The sequence below is a fragment of the Bos indicus x Bos taurus genome, chromosome 7 (assembly GCF_003369695.1).
Source record: "Bos indicus x Bos taurus breed Angus x Brahman F1 hybrid chromosome 7, Bos_hybrid_MaternalHap_v2.0, whole genome shotgun sequence".
NCBI lineage: Eukaryota > Metazoa > Chordata > Mammalia > Artiodactyla > Bovidae > Bos > Bos indicus x Bos taurus.
Window position 1 is genome coordinate 105,828,396 of NC_040082.1, and position 12,566 is coordinate 105,840,961.

General features: G+C 56.6%; 1 protein-coding gene across 4 annotated transcripts; it reads right to left on the reverse strand.

Moving 5' to 3' along the window:
* Positions 1–1,955: 1,955 nt before the first annotated feature.
* FKBP8 (FKBP prolyl isomerase 8) lies at positions 1,956–12,215 on the reverse strand. Of its 4 annotated transcripts, none has more exons than XM_027548309.1 (9): positions 12,120–12,215; positions 10,456–10,766; positions 7,349–7,518; positions 7,140–7,228; positions 6,621–6,841; positions 5,630–5,802; positions 3,542–3,619; positions 2,912–3,043; positions 1,956–2,477 (listed from the first exon to the last, which is right to left on the reverse strand). In XM_027548309.1, exons 2-9 carry the CDS (start codon positions 10,739–10,741, stop codon positions 2,391–2,393), a joined length of 1,236 nt encoding a protein of 411 aa, XP_027404110.1. In that variant the 5' UTR covers positions 10,742–10,766; positions 12,120–12,215; the 3' UTR covers positions 1,956–2,390. The 4 variants fall into 4 exon arrangements, with proteins under 4 accessions (XP_027404110.1, XP_027404111.1, XP_027404109.1 ...); XM_027548310.1 differs by having other exon boundaries at positions 12,016–12,207; XM_027548308.1 differs by lacking the exon at positions 12,120–12,215 and having other exon boundaries at positions 6,621–6,838; positions 10,456–11,599.
* Between the last annotated feature and the right edge of the window lie 351 nt (positions 12,216–12,566).

The following is a 12,566-nucleotide window of genomic DNA, read 5'->3' on the forward strand; positions in this document are numbered from 1 at the left end:
CAGATTCATTACTAACTGCACTGGGAAGCCTAACTGGATGGCTATTTGGAAAAATTTGAACCTCAACCCCAACCTCACACCACTTAGAAAAGTTAACTCAAAGTGGCTCCTGGATCTCAATGTAAAAGTTAAAGCCATAAGAGGTTTAAAAGAAAACCCAGAAAATCTCTACAGATGGCTCAAAAAGTTTTGACAAAAAGCATGTGGAATGAAGGGGGAAAAAATGACAAATTGGACTGCATTAAAGTTTAAATGTCTGTTCTTTGAATGAACAGAAAATGAAAAGTAAGGAACTGCCCTGAGGGCCCAGTGGTTAAAAACTGCCATGCTCCCAGTGCAGGGGACTTAGGTTCAATCCCTGGTCAGGGAATTAGATCCCACATGCCACAACCCACAGTTAGCATCCCACAACCAAGAGATCCTACATGCTGCGCCTAAGACCTGGTGCAGCCAAATGAATAAATGATAAGAAAATGAAAAGTGAGACACAAGGTGGGAAATATATTCACAACACACCTGACGAAAGACTTGCCCCGAGTATATGATGATGAAACGGGCACAGAACAAGGCTGCTGCGGGTCCACGGTGGACGGACGCCAGTGCTGCACAGCCAGCACTCAGGAGCGACAGCGGTTGACACCCCTCACAGCCAGGCCATAAAGTCGCCCCAGCCAGCCCATAGTCCATCTGGCCACCCCCTCAGGCCACCTTCCCAGCCTGAAACCACAGAGACCGAGCAGAGAGGGGGCATCCTGCCTGAGATGCAGGCCTCCTAGGCCTGGCCAACCCACGGCCCCCACCCCAGAGCCTCCCACGGAACCCCGTTCCCGTCAGAGGCCAAGGCAGAAACCCAAGGGGATTGAATGGTGCAGAGTAGGATCAGTTCCAAGCCATGGCCAGATGTGCCCTCAGAGTAATCCAGGTGGCCCCGAGAGGGCCTGGAGCAAGCAGGGCAAAGATCAAGTCTCAAGGCCTGACGGCCACTTTCAGCTGGGTGGCTGTGGCCAGTGGCTTCTCCTCCTGGACTGTAAGGGGGTGTGCGCTAAGTCGCTGCATTCACGTCCAACTCTGTGATCCTATGGCCTGTAGCCCACTGGGCTCCTCTGTCCATGGGGTTCTCTAAGCAAGAATACTTGAATGGGTTACCATTTCCTCCTCCAGAGAATCTTCTGAACCCAGGGATCAAACCTGCTTCTTTCACACCTCCTGCATTGGCAGGTGGGTTCTTTACCACTAGCGCCACCTGGGAAGCACTAGTAAGGGGGTGGGCATGAGCCAAACACTTGTGTGGTCTACCTCAGAGATCTCCTTTCCTGGAGGCAGGCTAAAGCAGCAAGCAGGAACTCAGGTTGATAAAGATGCCAAACACTGGCTTTGGCTATCCTGGTTGGGACGGTGGGCAGCGTTTTGGGGTGAAGCTCCTATAGCCCTGGGTTGTCGGGAAGAGATGAGACGCAGCTCCTGGAGTCAACCCCACCCCTCCCCAGAGGCCCTGTAGGGTCCGGCTCTGCTGAGCACCCACCTTTATCACCTTTGAACATACCGGGTTCCATCCTGCTCCGGGGCCTTTGCACCGGCTATGCTGCTGCCCAGATACAGGTCTGTCTGCTTGCTGCACGGCCAGACCTCTGTGGTCACTGCGGGCTCAGCACAGTCCCCAGTGAGGTCCCATCAGGGTCCCCCATTGCAGATGAGGCGGCAGAACTGAGAGGTGGGGCAAGGAGCACACCTAGCGGTGAACTCCGGAGTCTGACCAGGCACCCTGAGCACAAGGCCCCGCTAGGCCAGGTCTGTTTCCCACTCGGCACAGAGGGTCTGCTGTGGCCTGGGAGCAGACGGGCCCCCTCTAGTCCCGGCTTGGCCACATCCACTGTCCTCTGTGACCCTGGACGTGGCACAAAAGGCCTCTGGCTCAGCCCCAAGTGACGCTAAAAGAAGGTTCCAGAACGAGCAGGGAGCGGGGTGGGAGGCTTTTATTTCACTGTGTGTGGGTGGAAGGGGCCTGGAGAGAGGGCAGCAGGCAGGGCAGGAGGGGCTGGAGGGTGGAAAGGGGCTGGGCAGGGGGAGGGCTGCCCCCAGGCCTGTTGGGAAGAGGATACTGGGACTGATCCCTGCTGGGACCTCACCCCGGGGGTGGGGTGGGAATCGGGTCTGGAGCAATGAGGGCCCCTTGCTCCGGGCTGGATGTGAGGTCAGGGCCCTGCCTTGCTTTCCTCCAATAGGGCTCAGTCCCTCCTGCTCGCGGGGCCATGTGACCCCCAAACCTCACTGCCCCCGCCCCAGAGGAGGGGGCTAGGCCAGTTAGGGCAGTGGACAGGGAGCCTGGGGGTGTTAGGGAGCACAGGGTGGGGGTCCACGGTGAGTGGAGGGGATGGTGGCCACCTGGGCGGTCAGTTCCTGGCAGCAATGACCACAGAGAGAGCCACGCCCCCCAAGGCGACAGCAGTTGCCCCAAACAGCCACTTCCATGGGATGGACTGTGGATAAAGGAGAGGGAGAAGAAGGCTAGATAGTGGTCAAGACAGATGGCTTGCACCTCAGCTAAAAACTACGGTCCCAACGGGCCTCCCAGGAAACCACTGCCTGAAAATGCCTTGCCTGCCTCTTGGAAAACTCCTACACCTGCATCAAAACTCAAGCCAAGTCTCCCCTCCTCTGGTACACCTCCCCTTCCCCTCTGAAGGGAGCCAGCACTCCTCTGCCCGAGCCCTCCTGATTGTGTTGTATCTTCTGCTCTGGCTCTGATCACACAGTGCTGGGGATTCTCTGTGTCCATGTCCCAAGCATGATCCAGCATGACCCAGTTCAGGAAGACACTGACGTTGCAAAATGAAGAAACTCCCTCTGCATGGTGTACCCTGCACACAGCCCTCCTCTGGGAGCTTCCCTGTGCCTGCCCACCCCTGCTCACCCAGGCACCCTTGCCAGGACACTTGGCAGGCAGCCGGCTGGGGTTGCCCAGCATCTTCCGGTACAGGGCGGTCTCCGTGCTCCTCTGGGCCGCATGCTTCTTCACCAGCTTCGAGAGCTCTGCGTGGATCGTCTGTGAGAGAAGGGTGTTTGTGAGAGCAGGGGCAACCACTGCTGCTAGCAGCCTGCCTCCCTGGGGTCCAGGGCTCGTTGAGGCTGGAACCACTGGGACGTGGGAGCTGTCTACTACTCTTCAAGCATTAGCAAAGTGGGGGGTGCTGTCTGCATCCTCCGAGGAAGCCAGAAGATGAGGTGGAGCAAGGGTGGCCAGAAGAAGGTTTCCGAGAAGAAATATTCTGAGAAAGAAGCTGAAAACACTGACACTGGCCAGGCTGGCAGTGCCCTTGACCTCTGGAACCCCTGCTGAGGGTGAGAGCCCAGACTGGCTCTGCAGAGGTCAAAAAGGGTCTCAGCAGGCAGGCTGGGGCCCTTCAGTCATGTACCCCCTGCTACTGCCCAGACAGAAACTCTATAGGGGAGAGCCACAGCAAGAAAGATAAGGGGCAGACCACAAGAGGAACTTACCGACAGGTCAGCATGGCAAGTCTCAGGGTGCCCCCATTCTGCTCACCTTGTTGGAAGGTTCCAGCTTCAGGGCTGCTCTCAAGATGGGGATGGCCTCACTATACTCGCCTTGCTGGGCCAGCACCTGCGGGAGCAAGTGGGGAGTTATCACTTGGACCCAAGCTGGGCCACCTTCTCCTTCAAGAGACCCAGCCCTGCCAGGCTCCCGGTCATCTGACTAGTTCCAAATCTATCTCCAGCAACTGCCCCAGGGCTCCAGTCACCCCTACACTGCTCCCCGGAGCCCTCAACTACCTGAGCGGCCCGCCAGGCTTGGTGCCCCTTCCCATGAATGTTGGTTTCACCGTGGGCAAGCGCCCAGGCACTGCTCTCTCCTCCCTCACCACCTTGGCTGACTCGAGAAGCCAACCGGATGCTGCCAAAGCTTTGGCCACATTGAATGGTTCAGAGCCAGGCGTGTGACTCAAGCCAGCCAATGAGATCCAGCCAGAACTACGCTGGGAGCACTGGGAGGCCAGTTGCTTAGTGGAAAGGATGGACACCTGGCACTTTTGGCAGAGCAGGAGGGAGCATCTGGAGAGAGGGGTGTGCCTGAGAAATGAACCCAGCAGGCAGACACAGGTATCTCCACAACACTGCTAACACCTGGATCCAGCCGCGACTGAAGCCAGCTAGGCCTGAAACTTGGCAGTTCCACAAGCCATCGATGCCTTCTGCTTGAATCTGAGTGGGTTTCCATCACCTTCGACCAGCAGACCCAAACAGGTGTGAGGCTACAAGAACAAACAGTCTCATTTCCCACAAGAGGATTCTTTTAAACCCTGAAAAACAGGGACAGAATCTTTTCTCTCCTCACGTTTCTATACCCAGAAAGTACTTTAAAAACGCTGGCTGGCCTGCTCAGTAAAAGTGAAGTCGCTCAGTCGTGTCCAACTCTTTGCAACCCCATGGACTGTAGCCTACTAGGCTCCTCCGTCCACGGGATTTTCGAGGCAAGAGTACTAGAGTGGGTTGCCCTTTCCTTCTCCAGGTCTCTGACAAACCCACTAAGTGACCCAGCATTTGCTTATGCCTAGTTTCCTCAGTTTACTGCTAAGAAATACTGAAGGCACCCCCTCTCCCAGCAGAAGATGAACAGAGATAGAGACAAAAGCAATCAGGTCAGGTCCACTCAGGCCAAGCTCCCCGCCATGCTCCACCTGCACTTACTCAGCACCTACTGTGTGCCTGGCTCTATTTGCAGCACTAGAGATGTAGCAGTGAATGAGACATACAAAGGGCTTCCCAGATGACCCAATGGTAAAGAATCCCCCTGCAATGCAGGAGCCACAGGAGACGCAGGTTCAATTCCTAGGTCAGGAAGATCCCCTGAAGGAGGGCATGGCAACCCACTCCAGTATTCTTTTGCCTGGAGAATCCCAAGGACAGGGGAGCCTGGTGGGCTATAGTCCATAGGGTCACAAAGAGTCGAACACGACTGAAGCGACTTAGCACGCACGCATACGACATACAAAATCCCCGCCTTCTGGGAAGGGAAATGGACAAGAGGTATGACACCTCCCATGCTGACAGTGACACGGGACACAGGAAGACAGGGCAGAGGGGTTGTAGGGAGGCCTTCCTGAGGAGGTGACATCACAGCAAAGGCTTTAAGGAGATGAGGGAAGGACTCATGGGAGTAAATAGGGTATGGACAGCCCATGCAAAGGCACTGGGGCAGCAGCAGACCTAGCCCAGTAACAACCAAGAGTAGACTGGAAGGTGACGGCAGGGCGAAAGACCAGATGGCTTACAGCCTTGAAGTCCGTGAGAAGAACACAGCTTTTACTGAGGGAAATGGCAGTCACAAAGAGTTATATGCGAGGAACAATTACGGATGGGCCAGGTGGCAGTGCCGGGGAACAGAGGGAACCTAAGACCCAGGGCTCGGCTCAAACATGGCCTCAGTCAAGGAACTGCTGTGACCCAAGCCACATTCGTGCACGTATCTGAACCTCAGTTTTCCCATCTGTACCCCGGGGAACTTGGTTGGCTGATGCTTACGCCCTTCTCAAGTCTGGGGTGGGAGACCAGCCTCACTGCCCTGGGATCGGGAGCCAGCCTGCCCGCTGGGAGCCTGTGAACTGCAGCTCACCTTGCCCTTGCGGAAGAGAGCCTTGATGTTGTCAGGCTGGTGCTCCAGCACGAGGCTGCAGGAGCGCAGCGCTGCGCGGTAGTGATCCAGCTTCAGCTGCGAGGCCGCCAGGTTGTTCAGACACTTCACCTTCAGCTGCAGGAGCTGCTCCTCCTCCTCGAATGTCATGTCCACTGAGGGGGACAGCACGCAGCCACAGCTACTGTGATCATGCCTCCAGCCCTCCCCCCAGCCATCCAGCTGCAGAGGGACTAAGCGACCCAGGCCAGGCCCACTCCTCCGCACCTGGTGGTGGAGGAGACTTAGGGGAAGGGTCTCTGAGTGTCCCAGTGACAGGAGGCAGGGATTTCGAAGCTCCCAATGCCGTGGGATCTCTACCACCTACTCCTTGAGGGGACTCAGGCCTCTCTGGCCTCAGCTTTCCCATCCTAACACAGGCCAAGACCAGCACCATCCTCAGGGCACTCCTGAGGAGTCTACAAAATGGAGCCTAAGTGAACAAGGGCCTGATCACGGGACACGTGGATTGACAATTTCTGCAGTCAACCACATTTTAAACATCTGTCTGCACTCCATAACATTCCACTGACCTGGGATATAAGTCTAGAGATACCTAAGGAGGCTTAGTCACCCAGGTGGCTCAGTGGTTAAGAATCTGCCTGCCAAGCAGGAGATGCAGGTTCGATTCTTGGCTTGGGAAGATCCCCTGGAGAAGGAAATGGCAACCCATTCCAGTATTCTTGCCTAGGACATTCCATGGACAGAGGAGCCTGGTGGGCCACAGTCTATGGGGTCGCAAAAGAGTTGGCCACAACTGAGGGACTAAACCTCCACCACCAGTGATATCTATAGGCTAGGCATAGTTGAACATCTACCCAGATTCTAGAATTTTCTAGAACATTTTGAATCTGGGGCCCTCTGTGGCTTGACGTTTCTAGCACTAGTGGGGATGGCTCTGCAGGGAGGTGCTGGGATTTGACCTGGTGGTCACCTTTGGCACTGGAAGTGATGGCCTTGATGGCGAGGTCGTAGGAGTTGGCAGCCAGCACGAAGTCGGCCCGCTGATAGTGAGCATTGCCACACTCCCGCTTCCGGTTGGCCAGGGCCACACGCTCCTGCCCCGTGAGCATCTCCAGGTCAGGCCCATCCACAGCAGTCTTCAGAGTCACCTCCAAGCACAGGGCCGCATGTGGGGGGATGTATGGGCTCCTGCTGGGGGATGGGGTGGGGATAGCACTCAGACCCAGCGGCCGCCGTGACTGAACCCCCAGGCACACTGGGTTGGCTCAGGAGCGGGCGGGAAAGAGCTGTCACCCCATCCTCAGTAAAACACAAGGAAAGTTAACTATTGCTCCCCTTGAGCTCCGTGACCTGGGGCAGGAGTTCCCCTCCCTGAGCCTCAGACTCCTTTTCTATAAAGTGTGCAGGCAGATGGGATGAGATGGGGGAACAACCTGTCCCACCCACTCCTGTATCCCCACAGGGACCCCTGTAAGCAGCAGGTTCTCACCTGCCCTGGGGGCCATAGCAGTACTTGGAGTCAGCAGTGACCATAGCCGTCTCCCCCACGTCCATGAGCGGGACACTGAGATCCAGGGCCTGGGAGGGTGGGGGGAGCAGAACTAGTGGAGTGGGTCGAGGCGCAGCACAGCAGTGCCTGCACACCCCACCACGACCAGCGCATCCCCCAGCTCACCCCCGCCCCGCCCCTCTTCTCACCTGGATGACGTCGCAGTCGCCCAGGGTGAACACCAGCTCCGGCTCCTCCTGTACCCGCGTGCCATTCTCCAGCGACGTCTGCAGCCGCACAGTGACCACCTGGCCCTTGGTCGGGCGGCTGGAGCCCGGTGGGCCTGGAACCAGCGTCTTCTTCCTCAACAGCCCATTCCCTGCCAAGGAGGGGGAACAAACAGCCTGTCACCAAGCAGCTCAGACGAGTGGCTGCCCCCTGGGCAAACTCTCCCCTCACCGGCAGCTCTGCCTCTCCTGGCGGGGCACAGCACCAGGGCACAAGCTGAGTTTTCAGTGGCCCCTCTCCCACTGACTGGGCAGGGGACACCATGCCTCTGGGCCCCAGTGTCCCTGGCTGGACACTGGGCATGAAAGTATTGATTTGGGGACTGACAATACTGGCCCTGGGATGGGCTCAGTGAATGCTAGCTGGTCTGTTATCTTAAGAAAATCAAGCGGGGGCGGGGGAGGGGACATCCCTGTAGGTCCAGTGGTTAAGAATCCACCTTCCAATGCAGGGTTTGATCCCTGGTTGGGGAGCTAAGATCCTACATGCTGCGGGGCAGCGAAGCCCATGGACTGCCACTGCTGAGCCGGCTCACCACAGCTAGAGAAGCTCACAGTCCACGACAAAGAAGAATCTGTGCACAGCAGTGAAGATCGAGCACAGCCAAAAATTAAGAATGAATAAACGAGGCTTCCCTGGTGGCTCAGTGGTAAAGAATCCACCTGCCAATGCAGGAAATATGGGCTCAATCCCTGATCTGGGAAGATCCCACATGCCACAAAGCAAGTAAGCCCGTGCGCCACAACTATTGAGCCTGTGCTCTAGAGCCCGGGAGCTATAACTGCTGAAGCCTGTGCTCAGCAACAAGAGAAGCCAGAACAATGAGAAGCCCACACACTAAAACTGCGGAGTAGCCCCTGCTCGCCAAAACTAGAGTAAAGCCAGAGCAGCCATGAAGACCCAGCACAGCCAAAAACAAATTAATTAAAAAGAAAACTTCGGTATAAAAAGAAATCTAGTTAATTGTTAAATTAAAAATAATTTTTAAAAAGAAAATGGAGTTCCCTGGTGGCCTAATGGTTAGGATTCTGCACTTTCACTGCTGGGGCCCAGGTTCAATCCCTCGTCAGGGAACTGAGATCCCACAAGCAGCCAACAGAAAAGGAGAAGAAGAAAAAACATCTCGGCTCAGTGAGGGCAAAGGGCTGAGAAAAGCCCTCCTGCCTATCACAATCAAGGCAGCAGGGATGCCCAGAAAAGAGACTCTGGAGCACTACCCTGTCCCCTCTCCTTTGGTTCCAATCTCAGCCCTGAGACATCTGGGTCTCAGTTTACCCAGCCATGAAATGGGGTGGCTGGGGCTTCTCCTGGTGACACCCAGTGAGTAGCCTGCTTGGTTAGTAGAGTACCTGTGATGCCAGGAGTGTGTCCCGACTAAAGCACCACATCACACGGAAAGACCTAAAAGCAAAAGTAACCCCTAGTTCCCCCCTCCAGCCACCAAGGAGACCACTGTGTTCCTCCCCATACCCCAAACAATTTTAGGGATGGCCAGATGGCCACAGCCAACACCTACTGAGTACCAGGCACAAGGCCCCAGACCCTCACAAAGCCACTCAAGGAGCCCCCACAATGATGACACCCACAGTCATTACAACTGCTGGGGTGATAGAGGGCTTATACCTATGGGGCACAAGAGACTGACGTCCTCTGCAGCCACCCAGTGCACAAGAAGCACCTGTATTCTGTAAGTCCCCACGTCTGGAAAACACTGCCGTGAGTCTGAGTAGACCCCAGTCTAAAGATAAAGGGCAGGGAGATCTATTCATATTGTGGAATATTCTAGAGTGTTCCAATTTTCTGCAGTGCTCCCACACTTATACCTGCATCCAGTTTCAGAATCACTTATCCAGTGGATGCCGAGGGATCCCGTGTCTTGAGGCTTCTGGACACTAATAGTGGATATATTGGTAGGATCTCAACTAGGCATTGTCTCTTGCCCAGGGAAACTCTGGGTAAATCACAGCTTCTCTCGAGGCCTGTTTCCTTGACTAGAAGCCTGAATTCTGGCCTCAGAGAGTGGCTGGCTCGAATATAAACAAACAGAGCCACCTTCATGCTCATAGAGGGAGCAGGGCAGTCCTTCCCGTCAGTAGAGAAGAACTTCCCAAACTTTAACAGAGCCAAGGGGGCTGTGCAACCTTGGACAAGTGCCTTCACCTCTCTGAGCCTGTTTCCCTAACTGTCAAACAGGGATATGGTAGGAATTACATCACAGGGTTGCTGTGAGAATAAAATTAGAGGATGCACAGGCCTGGCACGGAACCACTGCTTAGTAAACATCACCTGGTATTTGTTTTTTTAGGCATACTGAAGTCTGTATCTGTAGTGGAGGTGAAATCAGTACCAGCTTGGTTTTACTGGTGTCTGTATCGTTGGATCATTAACAGTGATAGCAGCGATGTGCCATCATTTGTGTGGACATCAGCATTACTTGGTGTTCTCGGTAGCAGAACTAGCAGTACTGTTTATTTTCCAGAGTTGCTGTGATGGAGTGGAGGTGGAGGGTGCAGCACTTATGGGTTCTCCTAGTTTCCCTCTTCCAGGGCTTTTCTCAACACTGAGCACACTACTGAAGACTATGAATGGGATGTTCCACAGATCTATTTGACCTTAGAACACAGTTTTGGGGGGCGTGGGTCAGGCACTGGTCAGACAAATGCCAAGAAGAGGAATGGGGGTTGAGAGCTCTGTGTGGCTCTGAGCAGGTGATTCAGCGTCTCTGAGCCCTGTTAGCAGCTCTGAGAAAGCAAGTCATGTGTGTGTGTGTGTGTGTGTGTGTGTGTGTGTGTGTGTGTGTGTGTGTGACAGAGAGAGAGAGAAGAAAAGGGCTTATAAACATGAAGTGTCTCAAGCAATTGCCTGTGGCTAGTGATCACCGTGGTTACCACGTTTTACTTCCAATCTCCTTCAGGACAGAGATGGGGAAACCCGAGGCTAAGGAGAGGAGAAGGCCTAGGCCAAGGTCACTCCCAAACCTGAGCTGTCTGGGCACCATGGGTCAACCCGAGACACCCCTGCTCCTTACCCAGGATGTCCAGCCACTCGTCGGGGGCCGGGGCGGGCTCAGGCTCGGGCTCCATGGCGGCCAGGAACTCTCGGGCCAGGGCCCCGGGCTGCTCAGCCTCCTCCAGTGGGGGCTGCCCCACATCCTCAAGTGGCGGCAGTTCACTCAGGTCCTCCTCTTCCTCCTCCTCGCCCTCAGCGTCTTCCACCCCGTCCAGCACCTCGAAGTCCTCAAGTGGTGGGACCCCAGCAGGTGGCGGAGCAGTGGGCTCAGGGTCTGCAGCAGAGGGCTCAGCACAGGATGCCATGCTGCTGGGGGGATGGGAACTGGCCCTGGTTGGGGGAATGGATGGGGGTAAGAATCCCACCACACCCCTCAAACCTCCTCTGCCTCCATTCCCCACAGTGCCCATCACTTGCTGTGTGACTCAGGGGCTCCAGGCCTTAGTTTCCTCATCTGTACAGTGGGTAGAGTAACAATCCTGGTTTGTTCCAAGGATTTAACAACCCACTCACCAAACCCTGGCATCAGGTTCAAACAGCGGTAGCTATTATTAGAGTTAATTATTATTTAATCTTTATAAACACCCTGGGAAGTAGAGAACATCCCCTTGCAGAAAAGGAAATTCAGGCCCAGAGTGGCAAAGCCATTTGCCCAAGGTCACAGAGCAAGGCAACCACAGGATTCAGGATTTGGAACCTGGGGCTTTATCTGCCCAGACTGGGTGCTGGGATTTTTTTCTGGGGGACAACCCCGAGATTTTGGGGAGGCTATTTTTAGAGCCCAAGAGAAAAATAAAGTGAATCTTTACCAGGGCTCCCCACCTTCAGTTGTCCCGTCTCCTAAGGGGAGCCTCCCAGAAACCCCAAGGCAAACCACCCCCCAACACCAGGGACCGTGTCCCAAACCATTCCCTAGAGCCCCTTCTCCTCTCCTCAGGCCTTCTGACCACCTTCGAAGTAGCCTGCCCCTTAGAGAAGTGGTCGAGACCCCCACGGCTTCTTCCCTGGACCATCAAGAACTGACTCCCTCCCCTAGGCCCCAAGCTCTGGAGGTGGTAAAGCCGTCATGATAGCCCACAGCATCTCCTCCCTAACTATCACCTGCCTGCTCCTTCCGGGCTCGGGTCCCATTTTCTGAGACCCTCCCAGCCCCAACCCCCACAATCCCCTGCGCTCGCATAAATAACCCTCCCCCCACCCCAACCACCGCCCCCAGCCCGGGCCAGCTTCCCCCACAGCTGGTCTGTCGCCCCTAAACACTTTGATCTCCCCAGACGCCCCCTTCCCAATCCCATAACACCCTACGCTCTCCAGACGCCCCCTGCCCCAGCCTGGCCCTCCGTCAACCTCCCACCCCAGTCCCCAACGCCCCACGCCTATTTGACGCCACCAGTCTGGGGCTCCCGACCCCCCGCAACCCTCGGGCACCCCTGGCCCTGCACGACTCAGCCGGCAGCGCCCCGACCCGCTGCTCTTGACCCTCCGTGGCCCCCACTCCTGGTCGCCCCCACCAGGTAGCACCCCCTCGGGCACTCCGACCCCCCGCGCCCCCCAGCTCGCCTCCCCCGCGGCCCTTCACCCCGCCTAGCAGTCGCAGCCCCCGCCGCGCCGGGCCCTGGACTAGCCCAGGCCCGGGCAGTGCTTCGGGCCGACGCGGCCCCGCTGGCGCCCCGGGACACGTGCCTCCGGCTCCGGGACCCCAGCCTGGGGTCCTGCGCCCCCCTCCCCGCCCCCAGCCGCGACCGCCGCGCCTCGGGAACCAGGCTCTGGCGCCCAGCCCCGCCCTCACCGCACCCATTGGACGCCGCCGTAGTGAATACAGCGTCCATTGGTCTGCGCGCACATCCGTCTCCGGTACAGGCACCGCCCCCTTCCTGCTTGAATCAGCGGGGCGTTCTTAAAGGGGCAGAGGCCGCCGCGCCACCCCCCGAACGGGGGCGGGAGCGGGGGAGAGGGCGAGGGCGGGAGGCGGGGTTAGGGTGGGGGTGCTGTAGATCCTAGTCAGTTCACAGGTCAGCACCGCGCAGCCTGGCCAGACTAACCGCTTGTCTGACATTCGGCTCATCTGCGAAATGGGGATAAACACCTCTTTCGACGCACTCTCACCTTGAGGGATGTTGGGAGGACAGC

Bases quoted from the DNA above. Each gene is read 5' to 3' on its own strand.
- FKBP8 (XM_027548307.1), bottom strand. From the start codon at position 10,846: ATGGGCACTGTGGGGAATGGAGGCAGAGGAGGTTTGAGGGGTGTGGTG. The intron at 6,842-7,139 runs GTGAGAACCTGC...CCCATCCCCCAG, and splicing joins TGCTATGGCCCCCAGGGCAG to CAGGAGCCCATACATCCCCC. The intron at 3,620-5,629 runs GTGAGCTGCAGT...TTGCTCCCGCAG, and splicing joins CTCTCTTCCGCAAGGGCAAG to GTGCTGGCCCAGCAAGGCGA.